Genomic DNA, 27,752 nt, shown 5'->3' on the forward strand with positions numbered 1-27,752 from the left:
CAATACAAACGGCTAAAGAGAAATTGTTCTGATTCAAATGTCCTGGATGTACAGATACGAGAGATGGGAAACCGTTTTAAAGAAAAGGGATATTCAAATTCTATTTTAGTTAAGGCAGAAGAACAAGTAAGGAGTACAGAGAGGAGTCTTTTACTCAAAGAGAAAGTACACATAGAAACAAATGAGAACTCTCACGAATGGGCATTCATTACACAGTATGGTGCACATCATAAGCATATCGAAAGAATATTCAAACAGAATTGGAGAATATTACAGGATGATCCGGTTATTGGACACATCATCCCTAAGAAACCGACTTTCATATATAAAAAAGCAAGGTCCCTGAAAGATAGGCTAGTGAAAAGCAGTCTTCCTGAAAATTCATTAGCAAGAACATGTAATCAGGGTTTCCATAGGTGTGGTACCTGCTTGATGTGTAAAACCACCACTAAAAAAGACATTCCAAGGAAAATTACAGAATTCATAGTCAAAGGAAAAAAATACAAAATTAGGGATTTCATAACTTGTCATTCAAGAAACGTCATATATTTACTTGAATGCAAGTGTGGAAAGATATATGTGGGGAAAACATCCAGACCCTTAAAAACACGAATGGCGGAACATGTGTATAACATCCGCAAGGGTCTGGATAGCCATCCCTTTTCGGACCATTTCAGCAAGATACATAACAAATGTGAGGGGCACATTGTGAGGTACCTGGGAATCCAACAGATTAAAACAAATTGGAAAAATAGAGATCTTGATAAGCGTCTCGCACAAACCGAGATGCGTTGGATCTTTGACCTCAATTCCCTGAAACCTAACGGACACAATGTCGATTTCGAACTGAAATGGTTTTTAGATTGACTTGTCTCTATGAAATGTCTTAAGAATGCACACTGTTATCCCCCTTTTATTTATTTATATTTTACATTTTAACTATTTTAATCTTTCTGTCTGGTCATAAAAATCCACGTATACCAAGTCACATACAATTCTTCTTTTTTTAACAAAAATGTTTCTCTCTTCTCTTCTATGTATCAACAATGATGAATTACTATTGATACTAATTCCTGGGGCGAACTCCTGCATAAAGAAAACAGGGACCCTACTCGGGTAATAGGGATGGACTGGTGGGAATAAAAAGTACCACAAAGTTTGGTCAGAGAGGGTCCCTGAATATATGAGGAGAAAAGAACCCAATAATCCAAAAACAAAAAACCCTCTTAAAAGGAAGAAATCATTTGCTACTGGCTATTTTCCATGGAGAAAGATGGCGGAACGGGCATCATCTACAATAATTTTATCCATTCCCTCAAAATGACATCTCCAGAAAAGAAAAGCCTTGCTTGATAATTTGTGGACACGAAATGGGTGTTTGCAATACGAAATAACTATCTGCAATGCCTAAAGCAAGTAAATCCAGAAGCACAATGTACTACAGTCGCGATCGCGCAACTTCCGGTACTGATGGAACGCACGCGACGTCATTTCCGGTAGCAGTTGGAACGCAAACCGCGACTTCCGGAAGTGAATGTCCGGTAATTGCGGAGCTCACTACCCGCAGGTGAAAACATTGCCATTAATAAAGAGGGGTATAAATAGACCACCAGGATCATACAGCCTCCATCCAGGAACTTGAAAAAGGTCACAGCTAAGTGACCGAAACGCGTTGTTTACAGACGGAGGCGACAAGGGGAGAGGACCAGTGGTGGATTCAAAAGGACTCACAAGCTGAATAAACCTGCTGCGGTGGTGCCTAGGCCAGATTCAGCCTGGGACACTGTTGCTTTTCTAAAAAGCTAGCCCACCGCAACCCTGATTCATGGTGAGAGACATTTTTTCCATTTGCACATTCACCTTCAAACTGGTCCAGCCCCACAGATGCACTTTATTTGTGTATGTTCATGTCAGTATTTTGTGTTTTAATAAAAGTGTACATTTTAACTTTTATTTGGCCTATTGGTTTGTTGGCCGGGAAATCCCTCCAAACAAAAAGGGATACATCTTTTAATATTTAGCGCCAGTGCAAACTACACCATTTTCACTTGCTTTTCGGTATATGGAATTTATGTGTTTTTTCCCTGGTGTGTAGAAGCAGGGCTGCTTATATTTATTTGCTGCGCAACATTGCGGTTGTACACCCATCTTCTTTTGCCACGTCTATACATGTCCTGGAACTCCGGCCAATTTACAATGCGCTGCGACAAGCAGTGCACATACTTCGGTCTCAGCCTGTCCAGGTGCAGTCAGACAACGCGACGGCAGTCGCGTACATCTACAAACAAGGAGGAAAGAGAAGCCGCATGGCAATGCGGGAAGTAGTTCGAATCCTCAATTGGGCCGAGCATCACCAAGTGATATTGTCGGCTGTCTTCATTCCGGGAGTGGACAGCTGAGAGGCGGATTATCTCAGCCGTTGGGATTTTCATCCAGGATAATGGGCATTGAATCCAGAGGTGTTACACTTGTTGGTCCTGAGGTGGGGTTACCCTCAAGTGGACCTGATGGCATCTCGCCACAATCGCCAAACGCCCCAGTATGTGTCCAGAACGCGAGATCCAAAGGCAGTGGCGGTGGATGCTCTCACAATCGCGTGGCCGCACAGCCTCGTGTATCTGGTTCCACCGTTTTCCGCTGCTCCCTCTGTTGCTAAAACGTATCAAAAGAGAGTCCCTCACAGTCATACAAGTGGCGCCTCATTGGCCTCGGAGAGCTTGGTTCTCGGATCTCCGCGGACTACTCGCAGACGATCCTTGGCCGCTCTCACTACGTCTGGACCGGTTACAACAGGGTCCGTTCCTTTACCCCGATTTAGCGCGGCTGCGTTTGACGGGGTGGCTGTTGAGACCGCCCTCTTAAGAAGAGAGGGCATTCCAGATTCGGTTATACCAACCATGTTACGAGCTAGGAAGCCGGTTACGGCAGCTCATTATTACATTATTTGGCGTGCCTATATAGGTTGGTGTGAAGCTCGGAAGTTTACGACATCTTCTTTCAAGTTATTCCGTCTTTTGTTATTTCTACAGACTGGGTTAGATGGAGGATTGCGTTTATCTACACTAAAAGTGCAGGTATCTGCTTTGTCAATTTACTTTCAAAGACGATTGGCTCTATTGCCGTCTGTACACACTTTTCTGCAAAGGTGTCCTAAGAGTACAGCCTCCATTCATTCCACCTACAGCGCCATGGGACTTGAATCTGGTTTTAGATTTCTTACAGTCTTCATATTTTGAACCCTTACAACAAGTGGATATTAAGTTTCTCACTTGGAAAACAATTTTGCTCCTAGCCTTAGCTTAGGCAAGGCGTGTTTCAGATTTCGGTGCCTTGTCATGCAAGCCACCGTATTTGGTGTTTCATGATGACACAGCGGAACTTCGGACGAATCCCGCTTTCTTACCAATGGTAGTGTCCTCTTTTCACATCAATCAACCAATAGTAGTTCCTGTGTTAACAGGAGATTCAGGAACTTTAGATGTGGTACGCGCACTGTGCGTTTATGTATCCTGAGCGTCTACTGTTCGTAAGACGGATACGTTGTTTGTTCTCTATGATGCTGCCAAGATGGGTTGGCCAGCTTCTAAGCTGACCTTATCCAGATGGATAAAACTGACCATACGTCAGGCTTACCTTCATGCTAGGTTACAGCCGCCTACATCAGTAACAGCTCATTCCACACATTCTGTGGGAACTTCATGGGCAGTTGGTCGTGGAGCTTCTACGACGCAGCTTTGCCGTGCGGCTACATGGTCTTCAGTGCACACGTTTGTGTGCTTTTAACAGTTCATACGTTTGCGGCATCAGCATCTAGCTTTGGCCGCCTAGTGTTACAGGTGCCAAACAGCTCTCCCGCCCACGGGGGAAGCTTTGGTACGTCCCAAGAGTACTCCAGTGACCCCTAGTGGATGAAAAAGAACATAGGATTTTGGTACTTACCAGGTAAATCCTTTTCTTTGAATCCATAGGGGGCACTGGACGCCCACCCAGAGCAGTTTTACCTGGTTTGTGGTAAGTTCAGGGGATCTTATGGTAACACACTCTCACCGACTGGTTCAAATTATCAAGTGCTGGTTATGGTGTCAACTGTTTAGTTGTCAGTAACGTTATGTGTCAACTTTATTGTTGTCCGATATGTTATATGTAATTCTCCATTGTCAACCTCTCTAGCTCCTGTTCGGCTCAGTAAAAAACACTGAGGTACTCTGGGATATGGAGGGGTGGAGAGTTCTAAATTTAAATATTCAGTGCCCTGTTCCTGCGGAAGCCGTCCATATCCCAAGAGTACTCCAGTGCTCCCTATGGATTCAAAGTAAAGGATTTACCTGGTAAGTACCAAAATCCTATTTTCTATGTAGCTAACCAACACTTTGGGCTAAATGTAATAGCCTGCCGAGATGCCGTATGTGCGGGACTCTGTGAGAGTCTGCTAATCTGGTTTTGCCTTGTAACTGATTGTGCGAGTCTACCCGTATTATTAATGCAGCAAAGTCCCGCGCCTCTGGCAAATCACAGGCTATTACATTTAGCACATAATATCTCTGCTTTATCCCCAATAATGTCCATCCTTTGTTATTTTACGTTTACATCCACTTACCATTTATATTCCATAACCTAACATTTGCATTTGTCATTAATACTCATTCCTATCCCACCTCTCTAAAGTCCATTGTATTGGGGTCTGTCTTGCCCTCCTTACAGTCTAGCACACTCAAAATTAAATGTAACTGTTTATTGTTAGGAGTTTCCAGTGTACATCACATTGCTGGTACAGTCTCCTTGACTAAAATCACATACTCTGAGCACTGCTATGTTCCCAGAAAACCATTATATATTCTGCTTTCAAAGTTATGGGGCCAAATGTAATAGAGTGAGAGTTTCAGAAAGTGAGAGATTTGGTAAGGTTTTGCATTTTTTTTTTTTTTTTAAGTGGCAATCATTTACACTGCAAGATCCACCTGGTTTTGCTGTGTAAATGATTGCCACTTTTAAAAAAAACTGAAAAACCTTACCAAATCTCTCTCTTTCTGAAACTCTCACTATTACATTTCGCCCATGGTCTTCTTTCTCCGTGTTTTCTGTCTTTAATGTGAAGTCATCTATTTGGTGAGAGAACAAATGTTTTATGTATGTATACTGTGTTCAGAGCTGTGCAAGTGCCATCCTGACATTTGTGCTCACACAGTGAATAAAGGGGGTCGCTAGCAACTTTTTGCTGTGCTGTGATCAGATAGTCGCCGCCTATTGGGGAGTGTATTTTCACTTTGCAAGTGTGCGAACGCTTTTGCAGCCGATGGCAAAAAGAAGTTTGTTGCAGTTTCGGAGTAGCTCTGGACTTAGCTGCTGCGATCACTTCAGACTTTTTGGTCCCGGAATTGACGTCAGATACCCTTGGACACACCTGCGTTTTTCCAAATACTCCCAGAAAACGGTAAGTTGACACCCGTAAACGCCCTCTTTCTGTCAGTCACCTTGTGATCGGCTGTGCGAATGGATTCTTCGTTAAATACATCGCCCAGCACCGATCCTTTTTGTACCCTTACGACGCGCCTGCGCATTGCGGTGCATACGCATGCACAGTTTTGCCGAGTTTTAACCTGATCACAGCGCTGCAAAAAGTTGCTAGCGAGCGATCAACTCGGAATGACCCCCAAAGAGTAGGTAACGCCAAATGATATTTGGACAAGCAGTGTTTTAGATTCGTGGTTCCCAAACGCTGTCCTCAAGGAGCAGTAACTGTCCCGGTTTTAAGTATATTCATGGCTCAGCACAGATGGGTAAATCATATTGTCTGATGTACTAATTAAGTCACCTGTGGCCAAGCACGGATATACTTAAAACCTGGACACTTAGTTCTCTTAGTTCGAGTTTGGGAACCACTGTTTTAGATGACTGTTAGTCTGTGTACTCATACTGAATATACAGTTAGATCTATTTATATTTGGGCACTGACACAATAGGGGCAGATGTATTAACCTGGAGACAGCATAAGGAAGTGATTAAACCAGTGATAAGTGCAAGGTGATAAACGCACCAGCCAATCAGCTCCAATATGTAAATTAACAGGAGCTGATTGGCTGGTGCGTTTATCACCTTGCACTTATCACTGGTTTATCACTTCCTTATGCCGTCTCCAGGCTTTATACATCTGCCCCAATGTTTCTAAATTTATCTCTGTACTCCGCCATGATGGATGTGAAATTAAACAATGGAGATGCAATTGAAGTACAGACTTCCAGCTTTATTTCAATGGGTTGAACCAAAATATTGTATAAAACGTTTAGGAATGTCAGCCATTTTTATATACAGTCTGCTATTTTCAGGATCTCAAATCTAATTGGACAAATTGAGTTTGAGTTTATTATCATTAGATATTCACATGTGAACGAACAATGAGATTTCCGAATGAACAAGCAGATATCACAAGAATACAAATGCCAATAAAACACCATAAAATATTTTAAAACCCATAAGAACACAAGTGGACACGTAAATTAACATAATCATAAATAAAATGTTCATTTATAATACTTTGCGGAAAATCCTTTGCAACCAGTGACTGAAGTGTGGAACCCATGGACATCACCAAATGCTGGGTTTCCTGTTTTGTTATGCTTTGCCAGGCCTTTACCGCAGATGTTTTCAGTTGTTGTTTGTTCAAAGGTCTTGTTGCCTTTTAGTTTCGCTCGGTCGGGTTGAGATCAGGTGATTAAGGGGTATATGCAATTGCGGTCGAATTCCCAAAATTGTCGAATTTCGGGTCATTTTCGCCCCAAAAAAAAATTCGCCAATGCAATTCAGTGCTTTCCGACCAAAAAACGGACTTTCAAAATTCGACTTTTTGAAATTTGAATTTTTGCAAATTCGACTTTTCTGCAATGATACAAGTGCTGCAATTCGACAAAAGCATATTCAATTCAAGTTTGGAAATTCGACAGCAGTGCTTTTAGACAGCAAATTCGTCATTTTCAATCCGCCACACTTTGGAGGGTGAAAACAATAAAAAAAAATTTAAACATGTTTTTTTTGGTGTTTTTTTTTTTTTTAGGAATAGCACATCTATTTATATTAGAAGGGATTAGGTACTTTTTTTTTTTTTTTTTTTTTTTTTGGAGGCACAAATATTATTTATATATTTGTAAAAAAAAAAATTTTTTTTTTTTTTTATTGCTGGAACGGTAAAATCCTTTAAAAAAATGGCGTGGGGTCCCCCCTCCAAAGCATAACCAGCCTCGGGCTCTTCGAGCTGGTCCTGGTTCTAAAAATGCGGGGAAAAAATTGACAGGGGATCCCCCGTATTTTTAAAACCAGCACCGGGCTCTGCGCCTGGTGCAAAAAATACAGGGGACAAAACGAGCAGGGGTCCCCCGTATTTTTCACACCAGCATCGGGCTCCACTAGCTGGACAGATAATGCCACAGCCGGGGGTCACTTTTATGCCGTGCCCTGCGGCCGTGGCATTAAATATCCAACTAGTCACCCCTGGCCGGGGTACCCTGGGGGAGTGGGGACCCCTTCAATCAAGGGGTCCCCCCCCCCAGCCACCCAAGGGCCAGGGGTGAAGCCCGAGGCTGTCCCCCCCCCATCCAATGGGCTGCGGATGGGGGGGCTGATAGCCTTTTGTGATAATGAAAAGAATATTGGTTTTTCCAGCAGTACTACAAGTCCCAGCAAGCCTCCCCCGCAAGCTGGTACTTGGAGAACCACAAGTACCAGCATGCGGGAGAAAAACGGGCCCGCTGGTACCTGTAGTACTACTGGAAAAAAAAATACCCAAATAAAAACAGGACACACACACCGTGACAGTAAAACTTTATTTCATACGTCGACACACACATACTTACCTAAGTTCACACGCCGACATCGGTCCTCTTCTCCATGTAGAATCCACGGATACCTGAAAATAAAAGATCAATATACTCACCTCAGCCATGGTCCAGAGATACATCCACGTACTTGGCAAAAAAAGAAAACGAACACACGGGCCACCGGACTGAAAGGGGTCCCATGCTTACACATGGGACCCCTTACCCCGAATGCAGAGAGACCTCTCAGAGTGACAGCTGTCACACAAAGGTCTCTAAAGCCAATCAGGAAGCGCAACTTCGTTGCGCTCACCTGATTGGCTGTGCGCTGTCTGAACTCAGACAGCGCATCGCACAGCCCCGTCCATTATATTCAATGGTGGGAATTTAGCGGCTAGCGGTGAGGTCACCCGCCGGTCAGCGGCTGACCGCGGGTAACCCCACCGCTGACGACAAAGTTTCCACCATTGAAACTAATGGACCGAGCTGTGCGATGCGCTGTCACAGCACAGACAGCGCACAGCCAATCAGGTGAGCGCCACGGAAGTAGCGCTTCCTGATTGGCTGAAGGGACTTCAGTGACAGGAGTCACGTGATGTCCCGGCATTCGGGAGAAAGGGGTCTGATGTGAAAGCATGGGACCCCTTTCAATACGGCATGGAGCGGGTGTTCGGTTTGTTTTTTTAACAAGTACGTGGATTTATATATCTGGACGTGGATGTACCTCTGGACGCTGGAAGGTGAGTATAATTTTTTCACAGGTACCCTCGGATCGTCGGAGACCGTGGCAGTCGGCGTGTCAACATAGGTAAGTATGTGTGTGTCGGTAGTGTGTAATAAAGTTTTACTATCAAGGTGTCTGTGTACTGTTTTTATTTGGGTATTTTTTTCCCAGTAGTACTACAGGTACCAGCGGGCCCGTTTTTCTCCCGCATGCTGGTACTTGTGGTTCTCCAAGTACCAGCTTGCGGGGGAGGCTTGCTGGGACTTGTAGTACTACTACTGGAAAAAACAATATCTTTTTATTATCACAAAAGGCTATCAGCCCCCCCATCCGCAGCCCATTGGATGGGGGGGGACAGCCTCGGGCTTCACCCCTGGCCCTTGGGTGGCTGGGGGGGGGACACCCCTTGATTGAAGGGGTCCCCACTCCCCCAGGGTACCCCGGCCAGGGGTGACTAGTTGGGTAGTTAATGCCACGGCCGCAGGGCACGGCATAAAAGTGACCCCCGGCTGTGGCATTATCTGTCCAGCTAGTGGAGCCCGATGCTGGTGTTTAAAAATACGGGGGACCCCTACTCTTTTTGTCCCCCGTATTTTTGGCACCAGCACCAGGCGCAGAGCCCGGTGCTGGTTTTAAAAATACGGGGGATCCCTGCCCAATTTTTCCCCGCATTTTTAGAACCAGGACCAGCTCGAAGAGCCCGAGGCTGGTTATGCTTTGGAGGGGGGACCCCACGCCATTTTTTTTTCAGGCTTTTTCCCGTTTTTTAAAATCGCGGCAAAATCCGCCAAATCGGCCGATTTTCGCCCGCGGGACTGTCGAATCCGTTTTGCATTGAATATGGTGAATTCCGGCAGCCACCTGCCAGAATTCACCCGTCGAATTGTGTCGAATTTAAAAACGGCGATAATTTGCCGCGATTCGCCGTGAATTGCATATACCCCTAAATCTGCCATTGCAGAATATTCCACTTAGTTACCATCAGAAAAACTCCTAGGTTACTTTTGCAGTACGTGTACTGTAAAAACACAATCCATCAACTTTGCTGAATCTGACCAGACAGTATATCCATATTTACAGTACTTCAGAATTCATCCGGCTGCTTCTTTCTTATGCCACATCATCAACAAACACTAGTGACCCAGTGCCATTGGAAGCCATGCATGCCCATACTGCCTTCACCATGTATTAAAGATGATGTGGTATGCTTCAGATCATGAGCCATTTCTAAGCCTTCTCTATACTACTTTCTTCCTATCATTGTGGTACAGGTTGAGAATAGTTTTATATGTCCAAAGAATGTTGTTTCAGAACTTTTTTAGATGTTTTTGGCAAAATCTAATTGGTCTTTCTGTTCTTGAAGATTATAGGGGGTATTCAATTGTTTGAAAAGTCAGTTGGGTGTCTGTTTTTTCCTATCTAGTAGACAGGAAAAAAACAATTGAATTCCACCCTGTGAATGGTTTGCACATTGCAGTGAACCCTCTTTATATGCCCTTGTGAAGTCTTCTCTTTATGGTAGAACTGAAAATAATAGGCTTACCCCCTGGAGAGTGTTCTTCACTTGGCTGTACGTTGTGTATAGTTTTCTCTACCATAGAAAGTATCCTGCGATCATCCACCACTACTGTCTTCCGTGGACTTCCAGGCCTTTTTATGTTGCCAAACTCGCCAGTGCATTTTTTTTTTCTTGGAATGTACCAAACTGTTGATTTGGCAATTATGTTTTTTTAATGTTTTTGCAGCCTAAAGATGGCCTGTTTCACTTGCATTGAGAGCTCCTTTGACCGCGTATTGTGGGTGCACAACAACAACTACCAATGCAAATGCCAGACTTGAAATCAGCTCCAGAGCTTTTGCATTTTTAATCGATAAAGCATACGCCCACAACTGTCCATGAAACAGTTTTTGAATCAACTGTCCAATTATTTTTGGTCCTTTGAAAAAGAGGGGGATACACATTAAACATCTGTAATTCCTAAACCATTCCTCCAATTTGCATTTGAATACCCTCAAATTAAAGCTGATAGGATTGTTTTGAACTACATATTAACTGTTTAACTGTAACTTGAATATGTGTTGGTAAACAGCTTAAATAACAAAAATTGTGTCTGTGTCCAAATAAATATGGACCTAACTGTATAATCTCACATGACCTTTATTACAACCACTCTCCCTCTTGTGTGTTTTTTTTGTAGCTTCCATGATGTTCCAGTACTTTGTGAAAATTGTTCCTACAGTATACGTAAAACTTGATGGAGAGGTAAGTGATATATCCTGCGCCTCACTCACTAAGATTCTCAGGTCATCTGATTAGTTTTACTTCAGCTTTGAAGCAAATAAACCAACATTTAGTTTTTTGTGACACTATGGGGGTATTCAGCTGTTTGAGAAGTCAGTTGGGAGTCTGTTTTTTCCTATCTAATAGACGGGTGAAAAACACACCCAATCGACTTTTCAAACAATTGAATTCCACCCTATGTGTTGTCTTTCAAAAAAAAAAAAAAAAATTGGAAGGGAATTGGTTTCCTGGACTGATTTCAAGACACATGGGACGAGTATACGAAGCCTAATGAGGAGTGGAGAATTTGCTCATAGCATAAATGAGCTTTTAGGTAGTATTTGTCAAGTACATGCTGTGATAGGTGGAAGCTGATTGGATGCTATGGGCAACTTCTCCACTGTTTAACTCTTTAGGCGATTGATACCTCTCTGGCCTTGATACCTGCATTATAACACTTCTGCAATGCATACAGAGACAGATGAGCGATGCCTAAAGAGACAGCCCAAACAGTCATGGTAAACTGTGGCCCTTCAGTGCAGTGGTCTCCTAGGTATTGATGAAAGCTGATATGCAGTCAGGACTATTAAATGCAAACTGGTCATTCAGAAATACTTCTCTTCATATTTTATCAATTCTGTCTTTAAGACAGGTTGGATGTATGAACTTTGTTTCATATTGTGGTACATTGTCACCACAGTGTGTTTGCTTCAGCGTGACAGATGTTCTCGATGAGAGTAGTTGTTACTTAGCTTTTGGGCTGACGGAAGCGCCATTTCAGGTCTTAAGCATGTGTTCTCTTCTACTTACGTGCCTTTGTCACCATGCCTGCTGTTGTTTTTTTTTTTTGTTTTTTTTTTCATGAATGTCCAAGAACTTTAGTAAAGGTATATGTAACCTGTGATTAAATATTTTTATAATAGAAGAGTGTGATTTGTTAACATGTTAGCAATGGCACACTTTTTTGTTTTTACATTACCTTATTGTGTTGTGACACTTGCCCTGAAATACTGTGGCTTCCTGTCATTTGATAGGCTACAGATTGTTCTGTTGCCTCTGATTTCACAACGGGGCACATACATATATTTCTCTTTCATCCACTAGGGGACACTGGAGTCCTATACAGTAGGGGTGTGAAGCCTTGAACCGGAGGTGTGGCACAATCTAAAATTAGCATGGTCTGCACAGCCGGCTCCTCCCCCTTCACATCCCTCCTCCCTCAGTTTGAAAAATTGTGCTTGAGGTAACAGCACGTGGAGCACTTGAGCTCCTGCCTAAAAATCTAAAAGAGGCTACGTAACCCTAATAAAAGGGAGACAAGGCTACCTGATATCAGAGAGACAAAGATCCCTATTGAAGGGACCTGCCTCTCTCCACAGGAGATCCTCCAAGTCCTTCTAACAGTGAGTACTGGTCGAAGGAAAAGCTTAGGGTCCTTCATGTATTTTTATTTATTTCTCTATCGTCCTAGTGGATGCTGGGGTTCCTGAAAGGACCATGGGGAATAGCGGCTCCGCAGGAGACAGGGCACAAAAAGTAAAGCTTTTCCAGATCAGGTGGTGTGCACTGGCTCCTCCCCCTATGACCCTCCTCCAGACTCCAGTTAGATTTTTGTGCCCGGCCGAGAAGGGTGCAATTCTAGGTGGCTCTCATAAAGAGCTGCTTAGAGAAAGTTTAGCTTAGGTTTTTTATTTTACAGTGATTCCTGCTGGCAACAGGATCACTGCAACGAGGGACAGAGGGGAGAAGAAGTGAACTCACCTGCGTGCAGGATGGATTGGCTTCTTGGCTACTGGACATCAGCTCCAGAGGGACGATCACAGGTACAGCCTGGATGGTCACCGGAGCCGCGCCGCCGGCCCCCTTGCAGATGCTGAAGTAAGAAGAGGTCCAGAATCGGCGGCTGAAGACTCCTGCAGTCTTCTAAAGGTAGCGCACAGCACTGCAGCTGTGCGCCATTTTCCTCTCAGCACACTTCACACGCAGTCACTGAGGGTGCAGGGCGCTGGGGGGGGGGCGCCCTGGGAGGCAAATGTAAACCTATATAAAGGCTAAAAATACCTCACATATAGCCCCCAGAGGCTATATGGAGATATTTAACCCCTGCCTGTATTCACAAAATAGCGGGAGACGAGCCCGCCGAAAAAAGGGGCGGGGCCTATCTCCTCAGCACACGGCGCCATTTCCTCTCACAGCTCCGCTGGTCAGGACGGCTCCCAGGTCTCTCCCCTGCACTGCACTACAGAAACAGGGTAAAACAGAGAGGGGGGGCAAATTTAATGGCAATATCTTGATATATATAAAGCAGCTATAAGGGAGCACTTATTATAAGGCTATCCCTGTCATATATAGCGCTTTTTGGTGTGTGCTGGCAGACTCTCCCTCTGTCTCCCCAAAGGGCTAGTGGGTCCTGTCTTCGTTTAGAGCATTCCCTGTGTGTCTGCTGTGTGTCGGTACGTGTGTGTCGACATGTATGAGGACGATATTGGTGTGGAGGCGGAGCAATTGCCAAATATGGGGATGTCACCTCCTAGGGGGTCGACACCAGAATGGATGCCTTTATTTATGGAATTACGGGATAGTGTCAACACGCTAAAGCAGTCGTTTGACGACATGAGGCGGCCGGACAATCAATTAGTGCCTGTCCAGGCGCCTCAAACACCGTCAGGGGCTGTAAAACGCCCTTTGCCTCAGTCGGTCGACACAGACCCAGACACAGGCACTGATTCCAGTGGTGACGGTGACGAATCAACCGTATTTTCCAGTAGGGCCACACGTTATATGATTTTGGCAATGAAGGAGGCGTTACATTTAGCTGATACTACAGGTACCACTAAACAGGGTATTATGTGGGGTGTGAAAAAACTACCTATAGTTTTTCCTGAATCAGAAGAATTAAATGACGTGTGTGATGAAGCGTGGGTTGCCCCTGATAAAAAGCTGATAATTTCAAAGAAATTATTGGCATTATACCCTTTCCCACCAGAGGTTAGGGAGCGCTGGGAAACACCTCCTAGGGTGGACAAGGCGCTAACACGCTTATCAAAACAAGTGGCGTTACCTTCTCCTGAGACGGCCGCACTTAAAGATCCATCAGATAGGAGGATGGAAAATATCCAAAAAAGTATATACACACATGCAGGTGTTATACTACGACCAGCTATAGCGACTGCCTGGATGTGCAGTGCTGGGGTAGTTTGGTCAGAGTCCCTGATTGAAAATATTGATACCCTGGACAGGGACAATATTTTACTGTCGTTAGAACAAATAAAGGATGCATTTCTTTATATGCGTGATGCACAGAGGGATATCTGCACACTGGCATCACGGGTAAGTGCTATGTCCATTTCGGCCAGAAGAGCTTTATGGACGCGACAGTGGACAGGCGATGCGGATTCAAAACGGCATATGGAAGTTTTGCCGTATAAAGGGGAGGAGTTATTTGGAGTCGGTCTATCAGATTTGGTGGCCACGGCTACAGCCGGGAAATCCACCTTTCTACCTCAAGTCACTCCCCAACAGAAAAAGGCACCGACTTTTCAACCGCAGCCCTTTCGTTCCTTTAAAAATAAGAGAGCAAAGGGCTATTCATATCTGCCACGAGGCAGAGGTCGAGGGAAGAAACAGCAACAAGCAGCTCCTTCCCAGGAACAGAAGCCCTCCCCGGCTTCTACAAAAGCCTCAGCATGACGCTGGGGCTTCTCAAGCGGACTCGGGGACGGTGGGAGGTCGTCTCAAAAATTACAGCGCGCAGTGGGCTCACTCGCAGGTAGATCCCTGGATCCTGCAGATAATATCTCAGGGGTACAGGTTGGAATTAGAGACAGATCCACCTCGCCGTTTCCTGAAGTCTGCTTTACCAACGTCCCCTTCCGAAAGGGAGACGGTTTTGGAAGCCATTCACAAGCTGTACTCTCAGCAGGTGATAGTCAAGGTACCTCTTCTACAACAAGGGAAGGGGTATTATTCCACTCTATTTGTGGTACCGAAGCCGGATGGCTCGGTAAGGCCTATTCTAAATCTGAAGTCCTTGAACCTGTACATAAAGAAGTTCAAGTTCAAGATGGAGTCACTCAGAGCAGTGATAGCGAACCTGGAAGAAGGGGACTTTATGGTATCCTTGGACATCAAGGATGCGTATCTCCACGTTCCAATTTACCCCTCACACCAGGGGTACCTCAGGTTCGTTGTACAAAACTGTCACTATCAGTTTCAGACGCTGCCGTTTGGTTTGTCCACGGCACCTCGGGTCTTTACAAAGGTAATGGCCGAGATGATGATTCTTCTTCGAAGAAAAGGCGTATTAATTATCCCATACTTGGACGATCTCCTAATAAGGGCAAGGTCCAGAGAACAGCTAGAGATGGGATTAGCAATATCTCAAGAGGTGCTAAAGCAGCACGGATGGATTCTGAATATTCCAAAATCCCAATTAATGCCGACAACTCGTCTGCTGTTCCTAGGGATGATTCTGGACACGGTTCAGAAAAAGGTTTTTCTTCCCGAGGAAAAAGCCAAGGAGTTATCCGACCTGGTCAGGAATCTCCTAAAACCAGGAAAGGTGTCTGTACATCAATGCACGCATCTTCAGATGCACCTGCGGATAACCCTGTCTCCAAGGACAAGGGTATCTCTTCTGTGGTGGTTGTAGAGGGCTCATCTATTGGAGGGCCGCAGATTCGGCATACAGGATTGGATCCTGGTGACCACGGACGCCAGCCTGAGAGGCTGGGGAGCAGTCACACAAGGAAGAAACTTCCAGGGAGTGTGGTCGAGCCTGGAAAAGTCTCTTCACATAAACATTCTGGAACTAAGAGCAATCTACAATGCTCTAAGCCAGGCGGAACCTCTGCTTCAAGGAAGACCGGTGTTGATCCAGTCGGACAACATCACGGCAGTCGCCCATGTAAACAGACAGGGCGGCACAAGAAGCAGGAGTGCAATGGCAGAAGCTGCCAGGATCCTTCGCTGGGCGGAGAATCACGTGATAGCACTGTCAGCAGTGTTCATCCCGGGAGTGGACAACTGGGAAGCAGACTTCCTCAGCAGACACGATCTTCACCCGGGAGAGTGGGGACTTCATCCAGAAGTTTTCCACATGCTAATAAACCGTTGGGAAAGACCAATGGTGGACATGATGGCGTCTCGCCTCAACAAAAAACTGGACAGGTATTGCGCCAGGTCAAGAGATCCGCAGGCAATAGCTGTGGACGCGCTGGTAACACCTTGGGTGTACCAGTCGGTGTATGTGTTTCCTCCTCTGCCTCTCATACCAAAGGTATTGAGAATCATACGGCAAAGCGGAGTAAGAACGATACTAGTGGCTCCGGATTGGCCAAGAAGGTCTTGGTACCCGGAACTTCAAGAGATGGTCACGGACGATCCGTGGCCTCTACCTCTAAGACAGGACCTGCTTCAGCAGGGACCGTGTCTATTCCAAGACTTACCGCGGCTGCGTTTGACGGCATGGCGGTTGAACGCCAGATCCTAAAAGGAAAAGGCATTCCAGAAGAAGTCATTCCTACCTTGATTAAGGCAAGAAAGGAAGTCACCGCGAAGCATTATCACCGCATTTGGCGGAAATATGTTGCGTGGTGCGAGGATCGGAGTGCTCCAACGGAGGAATTTCAACTGGGTCGTTTCCTACATTTCCTGCAATCAGGATTGTCTATGGGTCTCAAATTGGGATCTATTAAGGTTCAAATTTCGGCCCTGTCAATATTCTTCCAAAAAGAATTGGCCTCAGTTCCTGAGGTCCAGACTTTTGTCAAAGGAGTACTGCATATACAGCCTCCTGTGGTGCCTCCGGTGGCACCGTGGGATCTAAATGTAGTTTTAGATTTCCTCAAATCCCATTGGTTTGAACCACTAAAAAATGTGGATTTGAAATATCTCACATGGAAAGTGACTATGTTACTGGCCCTGGCGTCCGCCAGGAGAGTATCTGAACTGGCGGCTTTATCTTATAAAAGCCCTTATTTAATTTTCCATTCGGATAGGGCAGAGCTGCGGACGCGTCCGCATTTTCTCCCTAAGGTGGTATCAGCGTTTCACCTGAACCAGCCTATTGTAGTGCCTGCGGCTACAAGCGACTTGGAGGACTCCAAGTTGTTGGACGTTGTCAGAGCTTTAAAAATATACATTTCAAGGACGGCTGGAGTCAGAAAATCTGACTCGCTGTTTATACTGTATGCACCCAACAAGTTGGGTGCGCCTGCTTCTAAGCAGTAGATTGCTCGTTGGATTTGTAACACAATTCAACTTGCACATTCTGTGGCAGGCCTGCCACAGCCTAAATCTGTTAAGGCCCATTCCACAAGGAAGGTGGGCTCATCTTGGGCGGCTGCCCGAGGGGTCTCGGCATTACAACTCTGCCGAGCAGCTACGTGGTCAGGGGAGAACACGTTTGTAAAATTCTACAAATTTGATACCCTGGCAAAGGAGGACCTGGAGTTCTCTCATTCGGTGCTGCAGAGTCATCCGCACTCTCCCGCCCGTTTGGGAGCTTTGGTATAATCCCCATGGTCCTTTCAGGAGCCCCAGCATCCACTAGGACGATAGAGAAAATAAGAATTTACTTACCGATAATTCTATTTCTCGGAGTCCGTAGTGGATGCTGGGCGCCCATCCCAAGTGCGGATTATCTGCAATACTTGTACTTAGTTATTGTTAACTAATTCGGGTTATTGTTTAGGGAGCCATCTTTCAGAGGCTCCTCTGTTATCATACTGTTAACTGGGTTTAGATCACAAGTTGTACGGTGTGGCTGGTATGAGTCTTACCCGGGATTCAAAATCCTCCCTTATTGTGTACGCTCGTCCGGGCACAGTACCTAACTGGAGTCTGGAGGAGGGTCATAGGGGGAGGAGCCAGTGCACACCACCTGATCTGGAAAAGCTTTACTTTTTGTGCCCTGTCTCCTGCGGAGCCGCTATTCCCCATGGTCCTTTCAGGAACCCCAGCATCCACTACGGACTCCGAGAAATAGAATTATCGGTAAGTAAATTCTTATTTTTTATAGTGAGTAGGGAGAGACTTTCCTTACTAAAATATCACTGAAATCCTGTAATAGATCTCTGTAGTAATGCTGCCTCCTGTAATAGATCACTGTAATGCTGCCTCCTGTAATAGATCAATGTAATGCTGCCTCCGGTAATATAGCCCCTCACATGCAGTTACAGCGGCGGGAGAAGAGTGCGGCGCGGGACTTGGCCTTTCCTCCCTGTGAGCAGGGAGGGACGGCAGAGCGGCGCGCTACACAGTGAGAAGCACAGGCGCCGCTACGGGAAACTGTCCAGGCGCGCGCCGGCCAGCGGGTCCGGAGCGCGCCAAATAGTGTCCGCACAGAGCGCCAGAGAGTGGACTCGGCGCGCGCCGGTCAGCGGGAGGGGGCTAGAAATAAAAGTACTTACATACCATGAGGAGACATCCGAGGCAGCAGCAAGTGGAGCTCATATAGCCTAATGGCTAGGGTTCCTGACAGCAGCATATTTTTCAAAAGTCTTGCAGGACATTAATAGTTAGGGCCATATTTAATGATTATGGCGCCAGGCTGAGTAATGGGTGGGTCCTCCCCCTCTCCCCAGTAGACTACATAGGGGAAGTTGTTTATTAAAGAATTAGCTCCCCCTGCTGCACTGCCTGCATAGTATAATATAGCGGGGAGATCGTTAGGTAACGGCTCCCTCTGCTGGTGAATAATATATATACAGATGAGGATCTCCTGAAAAGTAATCAACTTTACAATTTATATTTTCAAGGGACTTCTGTTTCAAAGATCCTGCAGAAAATACACGGAAGCAAGCGAATACCAACTCTAACATCGTAGCTGATTTACAGTTGGGGTGTGAGGATTGCGAGTCGGCTGGTGTTTTAAATTTTTTTTTTCTTTAATTTTTTATTATTGTTAATTAAAGTAAAGTTATTGGCCTGCTCCTTTTATATACAAAAAGGACAGGTAATTCCAGCCGGATCCAATACCTTCGCTTCCGTCATCTCCCAGTCTTTCTCTTCCTAGTTTAAAGGGTGAAAGCGCGGCGGGCTACCCTGGTACAGGGTTTTCAAAACAACATGTCTAAGGCAACCAAGACCTCCAAGACCTGTTATGTTTGTACGAAATGTAACAAGAAGAGCACGCGGGTTGGCAGCTCCGGGGTGTGCGACTCCTGCTTAAACAAGGACGCTCCACGTGGGAGCAGTGCTCTGGCCAAGGTATGGGAAGACAACCTTGCTAATAGAATCTCCATGGAGATGGCAGAGTCGCGCAAGCAGCAATCAGAATGGGCTGCTGGATTCTCAAAGACGATGGAGGAATTTCTCATCAGGTTAACGCCGCCCGCACCCGCAGAAACGAGTGTGCGCAAAGCGGTTAAAAGAACTCTCCCTATGATACCAGAATCAGAGGAGGAAGAGGGTTTTCTTCCTGATACGGAGGAAGGTGAGTTAATCGAACCTAACCTAGACGCCGACTTTCCAGAAGAGGACTCTGCAGTCTCAGGTCTAGACTCCTTAATTGACGCGGTAAAAGAGATCCTAAGTTTTAAGGACGAGGAAATACGGGAGCCGGAGGATTTAGATTTGTTCGAATCCCAGAAGCCGCGTTCAGCAGTGTTTCCTATTCCTAAATCCCTCCAATCTCAGATAGAGGAGGCTTGGAAACAACCTGACAAACGGTTTCAATTTCCGAAACGGTTTCAGGTAACTTATCCCCTACCTAAGGGTGTAATGGACAAGTGGGAGACTCCGCCGGTAGTGGATGCTCCCCTAGGGAGGTTGTCAAAAAAGACAATTTTACCAATTCCTAACGTAACTACTTTAAAGGATGCGTCAGACCGTAAAGTTGACACTGCGTTAAAGTCAATTTTTGTTGCAGCTGGTGCAGCGCAGAGACCTGCGATCGTCTGTGCTTGGGTCAACAAGGCCATGGGGGCATGGTCCGGCCGTATTGTACAAGCTATTGAGGAGGAAAATAGCTTAGAAGAGATTACCCAACTGGCAGAACACATTCGAGAATCTGCATCGTACTTGTGTCAGGTTTCTAAGGATATTAGCAGAATAGCATCCCGCATATCTGCATCGGCCATATCGGCTAGAAGGATTTTATGGCTCAGAGAATGGCAGGGAGACTCTGAGACCAAGAAGGCGGTAGAATCCATCCCCTTTGGGGGTGAAATGCTGTTCGGACCAGAATTAGACAAGTGGATTTCGCAGGCTACAGCGGGGAAGTCCACTTTTCTGCCTACTCCGTATACGAGAACCGCTCCACAAACTAGGAGAGGTTATTCGGGACCAGCATTTACTTAATTTAGATCTCAGTCCTTTCGAGCCAGAGGAAGGGGTTTCAGTACACAAGCACGTGGGGGCAGAGGTAGAGGCCGCTCACAAGCAACAACCAGAAAGCAGGATAAACCCGCTGACAAGGCCGTGGCATGACTGCCTCCCAGCTCACCTGGGGTCCCCCTTGGTGGGCGGCCGACTGGAAGGTTTTCAGGACATCTGGGCCAAAACCTCACCAGAACTTTGGGTGAACAACTTGATCTCTCAGGGATACAAACTGGAATTTCAACAGAGGCCTCACAGTCAGTTTTTTACAACAGGATTGCCTCAGTGCCCTCAGAAGGCAAGGGCACTACGGGCAGCAATTCTCAAATTGCTAAAAGCAGAGGTCATTATTCCGGTTCCCGCTTCTCAGAGAGGAACGGGGTTCTATTCCAATCTTTTTGTCGTGCCAAAGCCAGACTGGACGGTCAGACCAATACTCAATTTAAAAGTTTTCAACCAAATTTTAAGAGTCTACAGATTCAAGATGGAATCAATCCAATCAGTCATTGCAGGCTTAGAACAGGGCGAGTTCATGGTATCCATGGACATAAAGGATGCATATCTGCATATTCCAATCTGGACTCCTCACCAGGCTTACTTAAGGTTCGCACTGGTGGCGGATCACTACCAATTCCGGGCATTGCCGTTCGGCCTAGCATCAGCCCCACGAATTTTCACAAAGATCATGGCGATCATGGTTGCAGGACTGAGACTGTTGGGGGTCACGATTATACCTTATCTGGACGATTTATTGATCAAGGCTCCATCTCAGAATCGACTGCTCAAGGATGTTCAGACATCCCATCAATTCCTAATTCAACATGGATGGATTGTCAATTTCCAAAAGTCCAACCTCATACCGACTCAACGGATTCAATTCCTCGGTCTCATCTTGGACACGGTCCTATTACGGGTGTTCCTACCAGAGAACAAGATCTAGGACCTACGGAGATTGGTGGCTCAGGTACTGAGGACGCAAACCGTTTCTCTGCACCTCTGTGTCCAACTTCTCTGGAAGATGGTGGCGTCGTTCGAAGCTCTCCAGTACTGCAGACTTCATTCACGACCATTCCAAATGAACCTCATTTCTCAGGGAGCAGGCTCGCACTGGCTTCTACATCGGAGAATCCGACTTCACCCACAGGTACGGGTCTCCCTGATATGGTGGTCGTTACACAAGAACCTTGCAGCCGGAAAAAAATGCGGCATTTGGGATTGGAGGATCCTGACGACGGATGCGAGTCTCAGAGGTTGGGGAGCCGTCCTAAACGACCATCAGTTTCAAGGACGGTGGACCCTACAGGAGAGCAAACTACCCATAAATATCCTCGAACTAAGGGCAGTTTACAATGCACTTCTCTTAGCAGAAGACCTAGTCGTGAATCAACACATCAGGATTCAGTCAGACAATGTCACGACGACGGCTTACATAAACCGGCAAGGAGGAACAAAGAGCAGGATGGTGTTAAAGGAAGCCACAAAGATCTTGTTGTGGGCGGAAAGAAGAGACATCATTCTCTCGGCAGTGTTCATTCCAGGTGTGGAGAACTGGGAAGCAGATTACCTCAGTCGCCAGGACATGCATCCGGGAGAGTGGTGCCTTCACCCACGGATTTTCAACATGATTGTGAGAAGATGATGGGGTCTACCTCAGGTGGACCTAATGGCGTCTCGGCAAAACCATCAGCTGCCCAGATATGTGTCAAGGACGCGAGATCCAGCAGCAGAAGGAGTGGACGCATTAACACTTCCTTGGTGTTACAGGAGGGTTCACCTATTTCCACCATTCCCACTCATACCCAGGGTTCTGAAAAGGGTAAAGTGGGAACGAGTGTGGGCCATTCTAATCGCACCAGATTGGCCCCGCAGGAGTTGGTACTCCAACCTGAGGGGGTTACTTGCGGAAGATCCTTGGAGGTTACCTCAGAGAGAGGACCTGCTATCTCAGGGACCGTTCCTACACCCCGACCTGAACAGGCTGCGTTTGACGGCGTGGCTATTGAAACCCGGATCTTAAGAAACAGAGGGATTCCACGAACGGCCATCCCTACGATGATTGCCGCTAAAAAAACGGTCACAGCCAGGCACTACTACAGGATTTGGAGACGGTACATGGCTTGGTGTCAGGAGAGGGGATGGAATTCAACGAACTTCCATTTATCTCGACTTCTACTTTTCCTTCAGGCCGGTCTAGAGGGAGGCCTCAGACTGGGCTCTCTGAAGGTTCAGATTTCGGCTCTCTCCATCCTTTTTCAACAGCGGTTAGCATCCTTGCCAGAGATTCAAACCTTTTTACAGGGGGTTCTGAGGATTCAACCCCCTTTTCGTCCTCCCACTGCACCATGGGACTTGAATTTGGTGTTAGAATATTTGAAGTCACCGACTTTTGAGCCGTTGACAAGAACAGACCTGAAATATCTCTCTTGGAAGGTCACATTATTACTTGCCTTGGCTTCGGCTAGGCGAGTTTCTGAGTTGGTAGCCTTATCCTGTAAGAGTCCTTTCTTAGTTTTTCATGAGGATAGGGCGGAACTCCGTACAAGGGCGGACTTCCTTCCGAAGGTGGTTTCGGGGTTTCATGTAAACCAGCCAATAGTGGTTCCATCTTTCCAGGGTCTCACAGATGAGGACGTGTCCTTGGATGTTGTCCGAGCTTTAAGGGTATACGTACAAGTTACGTCGTCCTTCAGAAAGTCGGACGATTTGTTTGTTCTTTATGATGGGCCAAAGAAGGGTTGGCCAGCATCTAAGCAGTCTTTGGCTAGATGGATTAGACTTACCATTCGGCAAGCTTATGTTTCCTGTGGCAAACAGGTTCCGGTTCAGACGGGTGCTCATACTACCCGTTCAGTGGGTGCCTCGTGGGCGGCTGCCAGGGGTGCTTCCACTACTCAACTTTGCAGAGCGGCGACGTGGTCTTCAGCCCACACGTTCGCGAAATTTTACAAGTTTGATACTTTTGCGTCCGGAGAATCTAAGTTCGGACGTTTAGTTTTGCAGGCCACCGACAGCACTCCCACCCTGGGGGGTAAACTTTGGGACGACCCCTACTGTATAGGACTCCTGTATCACCTAGTGGATGAAAGAGAAAAGAGGATTTTGGTACTTACCGATAAATCCATTTCTCTGAATCCTCTAGGGGACACTGGACGCCCGCCTCCGTGCTGTTAACCTGCTGTGTTCTAAGTTCTTGTTTTAAAACAGTTCGTATAAACAGCGTTCCTTTTTTTCGGTTAAGAGTTCTTGGCCGCTGTTTGATATGTTGTACGGTTCGGTTCCTCGCCATGTGCTATAGTGTCATGTCCTATTCTCTCGGTCAAATTTTTCAAACTGAGGGAGGAGGGATGTGAAGGGGGAGGAGCCGGCTGTGCAGACAATGCTAATTTTAGATTGTGCCACACCTCCGGTTCAAGGCTTCACACCCCTACTGTATAGGACTCCAGTGTCCCCTAGAGGATTCAGAGAAATGGATTTATCGGTAAGTACCAAAATCCTCTCTTCTGGGAAAAATTACTTCACAGAAAGGGTAGTGGATAAGTGGAATAGCCTCCCATCAGAGGTGGTAGAGGCTAAGACTGTAGGGCAATTTAAACATGCTTGGGACAGGCATATGAATATCCTTACAAAGAATTAAGGTTAAAAATGGGTTGAGATTGCCTAAAGGATAAAATAAAAAAGGGGCAGACTAGATGGGCCAAGTGGTTCTTATCTGCCGTCAAATTCTATGTTTCTATTTATGAGTGGACTATAAATATTAGCAACACGAAGGTGTTTGGTCATTAGTCAAACACATCCTAAAAATTCAATGTTTCAATCTTGGACACTGCAGACATGTGCCTGATGAAAGTCCCTGTCCAGGACTGGAATCTTGTAGTTAGGTATTTCTTTTTGAGAGGTGCAGCTAATTTTAGGATTTGAGTGCCTTCATTTGCCCTTTACAGACAGAATGGTAGAGGTACTATAAAATGATTCACAATTTGCAAATTGCAAAGCCATCCTTGGTACTTCTGAGTTTAGTAAATCACCCAGCCTTTGCATTTAATTTTCTCTAACGTCCTAGTGGATGCTGGGGACTCCGAAAGGACCATGGGGAATAGCGGCTCCGCAGGAGACTGGGCACAAAGTAAAAGCTTTAGGACTAGCTGGTGTGCACTGGCTCCTCCCCCTATGACCCTCCTCCAAGCCTCAGTTAAGATTTTGTGCCCGAACGAGAAGGGTGCAATCTAGGTGGCTCTCCTGAGCTGCTTAGAGTAAAAGTTTAAATAGGTTTTTTATTTTCAGTGAGACCTGCTGGCAACAGGCTCACTGCATCGAGGGACTAAGGGGAGAAGAAGCGAACTCACCTGCGTGCAGAGTGGATTGGGCTTCTTAGGCTACTGGACATTAGCTCCAGAGGGACGATCACAGGCCCAGCCATGGATGGGTCCCGGAGCCGCGCCGCCGCCCCCCTTACAGATGCTGAAGCAAGAAGAGGTCCATAAATCGGCGGCAGAAGACTTTCCTGTCTTCATAAGGTAGCGCACAGCACTGCAGCTGTGCGCCATTGCTCTCAGCACACTTCACACTTCGGTCACTGAGGGTGCAGGGCGCTGGGGGGGGCGCCCTGGGAAGCAATGAATTTACCTTATTTGGCAAAAAATACATCACATATAGCTCCTGGGCTATATGGATGTATTTAACCCCTGCCAGTTTTCCAGAAAAAAGCGGGAGAAGAGCCTGCCGTGAAGGGGGCGGGGCCTATCTCCTCAGCACACAGCGCCATTTTTCCCACACAGCTCCGCTGGTAGTAAGGCTCCCAGAATCTCCCCTGCATCCTGCAACTACAGAAACAGGGTAAAAAAGAGAGGGGGGCACTTATTTGGCAAAATAACAGATATAAGCAGCTATAAGGGATAGACACTTATTGTAAGGTTGTCCCTATACATATATAGCGCTCTGGTGTGTGCTGGCAAACTCTCCCTCTGTCTCCCCAAGGGGCTAAGTGGGTCCTGTCCTCTATCAGAGCATTCCCTGTGTGTGTGCTGGGTGTCGGTACGTGTGTGTCGACATGTATGAGGAGGAAAATGATGTGGAGGCGGAGCAATTGCCTATAATGGTGATGTCACCCCCTAGGGAGTCGACACCTGAATGGATGGCCGTAATTAAGGAATTACGTGACAGTGTCGGCACGTTACAGAAAACTGTTGACGACATGAGACAGCCGGCAGCTCAGTTAGTGCCTGTCCAGGCGTCTCAAACACCGTCAGGGGCTATTAAACGCCCGTTACCTCAGTGGGTCGACACGGACACAGACACTGACTCCAGTGTCGACGGTGAAGAAACAAACGTATTTTCCAGTAGGGCCACACGTTACATGATCACGGCAATGAAGGAGGTTTTGCACATCTCTGATACTGCAAGTACCACAAAAAGGGGTATTATGTGGGGTGTGAAAAAACTACCCGTAGTTTTTCCTGAATCAGATGAATTGAATGAAGTGTGTGATGAAGCGTGGGTTACCCCCGACAAAAAACTGCTAATTTCTAAAAAATTATTGGCACTATATCTCTTCCCACCAGAGGTTAGGGCTCGTTGGGAAACACCCCCTAGGGTGGATAAGGCGCTCACACGCTTATCAAAACAAGTGGCGTTACCGTCTCCAGAAACGGCCGCCCTTAAGGAGCCAGCAGATAGGAGGCTGGAAAATATCCTTAAAAGTATATACACACATACTGGTGTTATACTGCGACCAGCAATCGCCTCAGCCTGGATGTGCAGTGCTGGGGTGGCTTGGTCGGATTCCCTGACTGAAAATATTGATACCCTGGACAGGGACAATATATTATTGACTATAGAGCATTTAAAGGATGCATTCCTATATATGCGAGATGCACAGAGAGACATTTGCACTCTGGCATCAAGAGTAAGTGCGATGTCCATTTCTGCCAGAAGAGGATTATGGACGCGACAGTGGTCGGGGGATGCGGATTCCAAACGGCATATGGAAGTATTGCCGTATAAAGGGGAGGAGTTATTTGGGGGCGGTCTATCGGACCTGGTGGCCACGGCAACGGCTGGGAAATCCACCTTTTTACCCCAAGTCACCTCGCAGCAGAAAAAGATACCGTCTTTTCAGGCTCAGTCCTTTCGTCCCCATAAGGGCATGCGGGCAAAAGGCCACTCATATCTGCCCCGGGGCAGAGGAAGGGGAAAAAGACTGCAACAGACAGCTTCTTCCCACGAACAGAAGCCTTCCCCCGCTTCTGCCAAGTCCTCAGCATGACGCTGGGGCCTTACAAGCGGACTCAGGCACGGTGGGGGCCCGTCTCAAGAATTTCAGCGCGCAGTGGGCTCACTCGCAAGTGGACCCCTGGATCCTGCAGGTAGTATCTCAGGGGTACAAATTGGAATTCGAGACGTCTCCCCCTCGCCGGTTCCTGAAGTCTGCTTTACCAACGTCTACCCCCGACAGGGAGGCGGTATTGGAAGCCATTCACAAGCTGTATTCCCAGCAAGTGATAATCAAGGTACCCCTCCTACAACAGGGAAAGGGGTATTACTCCACGCTGTTTGTGGTACCGAAGCCGGACGGCTCGGTGAGACCCATTTTAAATCTGAAAGCCTTGAACACTCACATAAAAAGGTTCAAGTTCAAGATGGAGTCACTCAGAGCAGTGATAGCGAACCTGGAAGAAGGGGACTACATGGTGTCTCTGGACATCAAGGATGCCCTTCTCACCAAGGGTACCTCAGGTTTGTGGTACAGAACTGTCACTATCCGTTTCAGACGCTGCCGTTTGGATTGTCCACGGCACCCCGGGTCTTTACCAAGGTAATGGCCGAAATGATGATTCTTCTTCGAAGAAAAGGCGTCTTAATTATCCCTTACTTGGACGATCTCCTGATAAGGGCACGGTCCAGAGAACAGTTAGAGGTCGGAGTAGCACTATCTCAAATAGTACTACGACAGCACGGATGGATTCTAAATATTCCAAAATCGCAGCTGATTCCGACGACACGTCTGCTGTTCCTAGGGATGATTCTGGACACAGTACAGAAAAAGGTGTTTCTCCCGGAAGAGAAAGCCAGGGAGTTATCCGACCTAGTCGGGAAACTCCTAAGACCAGGCCAGGTGTCAGTGCATCAGTGCACAAGGGTCCTGGGAAAGATGGTGGCTTCTTACGAAGCGATTCCATTCGGCAGATTCCACGCAAGAACTTTTCAGTTGGATATGCTAGACAAATGGTCCGGATCGCATCTTCAAATGCATCAGCGGATAACCCTGTCTCCAAGGACAAGGGTGTCTCTCCTGTGGTGGTTACAGAGTGCTCATCTCCTAGAGGGCCGCAGATTCGGCATTCAGGATTGGGTCCTGGTGACCACGGATGCCAGCCTGAGAGGCTGGGGAGCAGTCACACAGGGAAAAAATTTCCAGGGCTTGTGGTCAAGCATGGAAACATCACTTCACATAAATATCCTGGAACTAAGGGCCATTTACAATGCCCTAAGTCAGGCAAGGCCTCTGCTTCAGGGTCAGCCTGTATTGATCCAGTCGGACAACATCACGGCAGTCGCCCACGTAAACAGACAGGGCGGCACAAGAAGCAGGAGGGCAATGACGGAAGTGGTAAGGATTCTTCGC

At 46.6% G+C, this 27,752-nt stretch overlaps 1 protein-coding gene across 1 annotated transcript in view; it reads left to right on the forward strand.

Annotated features, from left to right (window-relative positions):
• ERGIC3 (ERGIC and golgi 3) overlaps positions 1-27,752 on the forward strand; it is an 89,073-nt gene that overhangs the window by 52,905 nt on the left and 8,416 nt on the right. Inside the window, exon 10 of the mRNA XM_063960179.1 lies at positions 10,728-10,792. Within this exon, the coding sequence (XP_063816249.1) occupies positions 10,728-10,792 (65 nt within the window). The remainder of the gene's footprint in view (positions 1-10,727; positions 10,793-27,752) is intronic.

Source organism: Pseudophryne corroboree, chromosome 3, assembly GCF_028390025.1.
Source record: "Pseudophryne corroboree isolate aPseCor3 chromosome 3, aPseCor3.hap2, whole genome shotgun sequence".
Lineage (NCBI taxonomy): Eukaryota > Metazoa > Chordata > Amphibia > Anura > Myobatrachidae > Pseudophryne > Pseudophryne corroboree.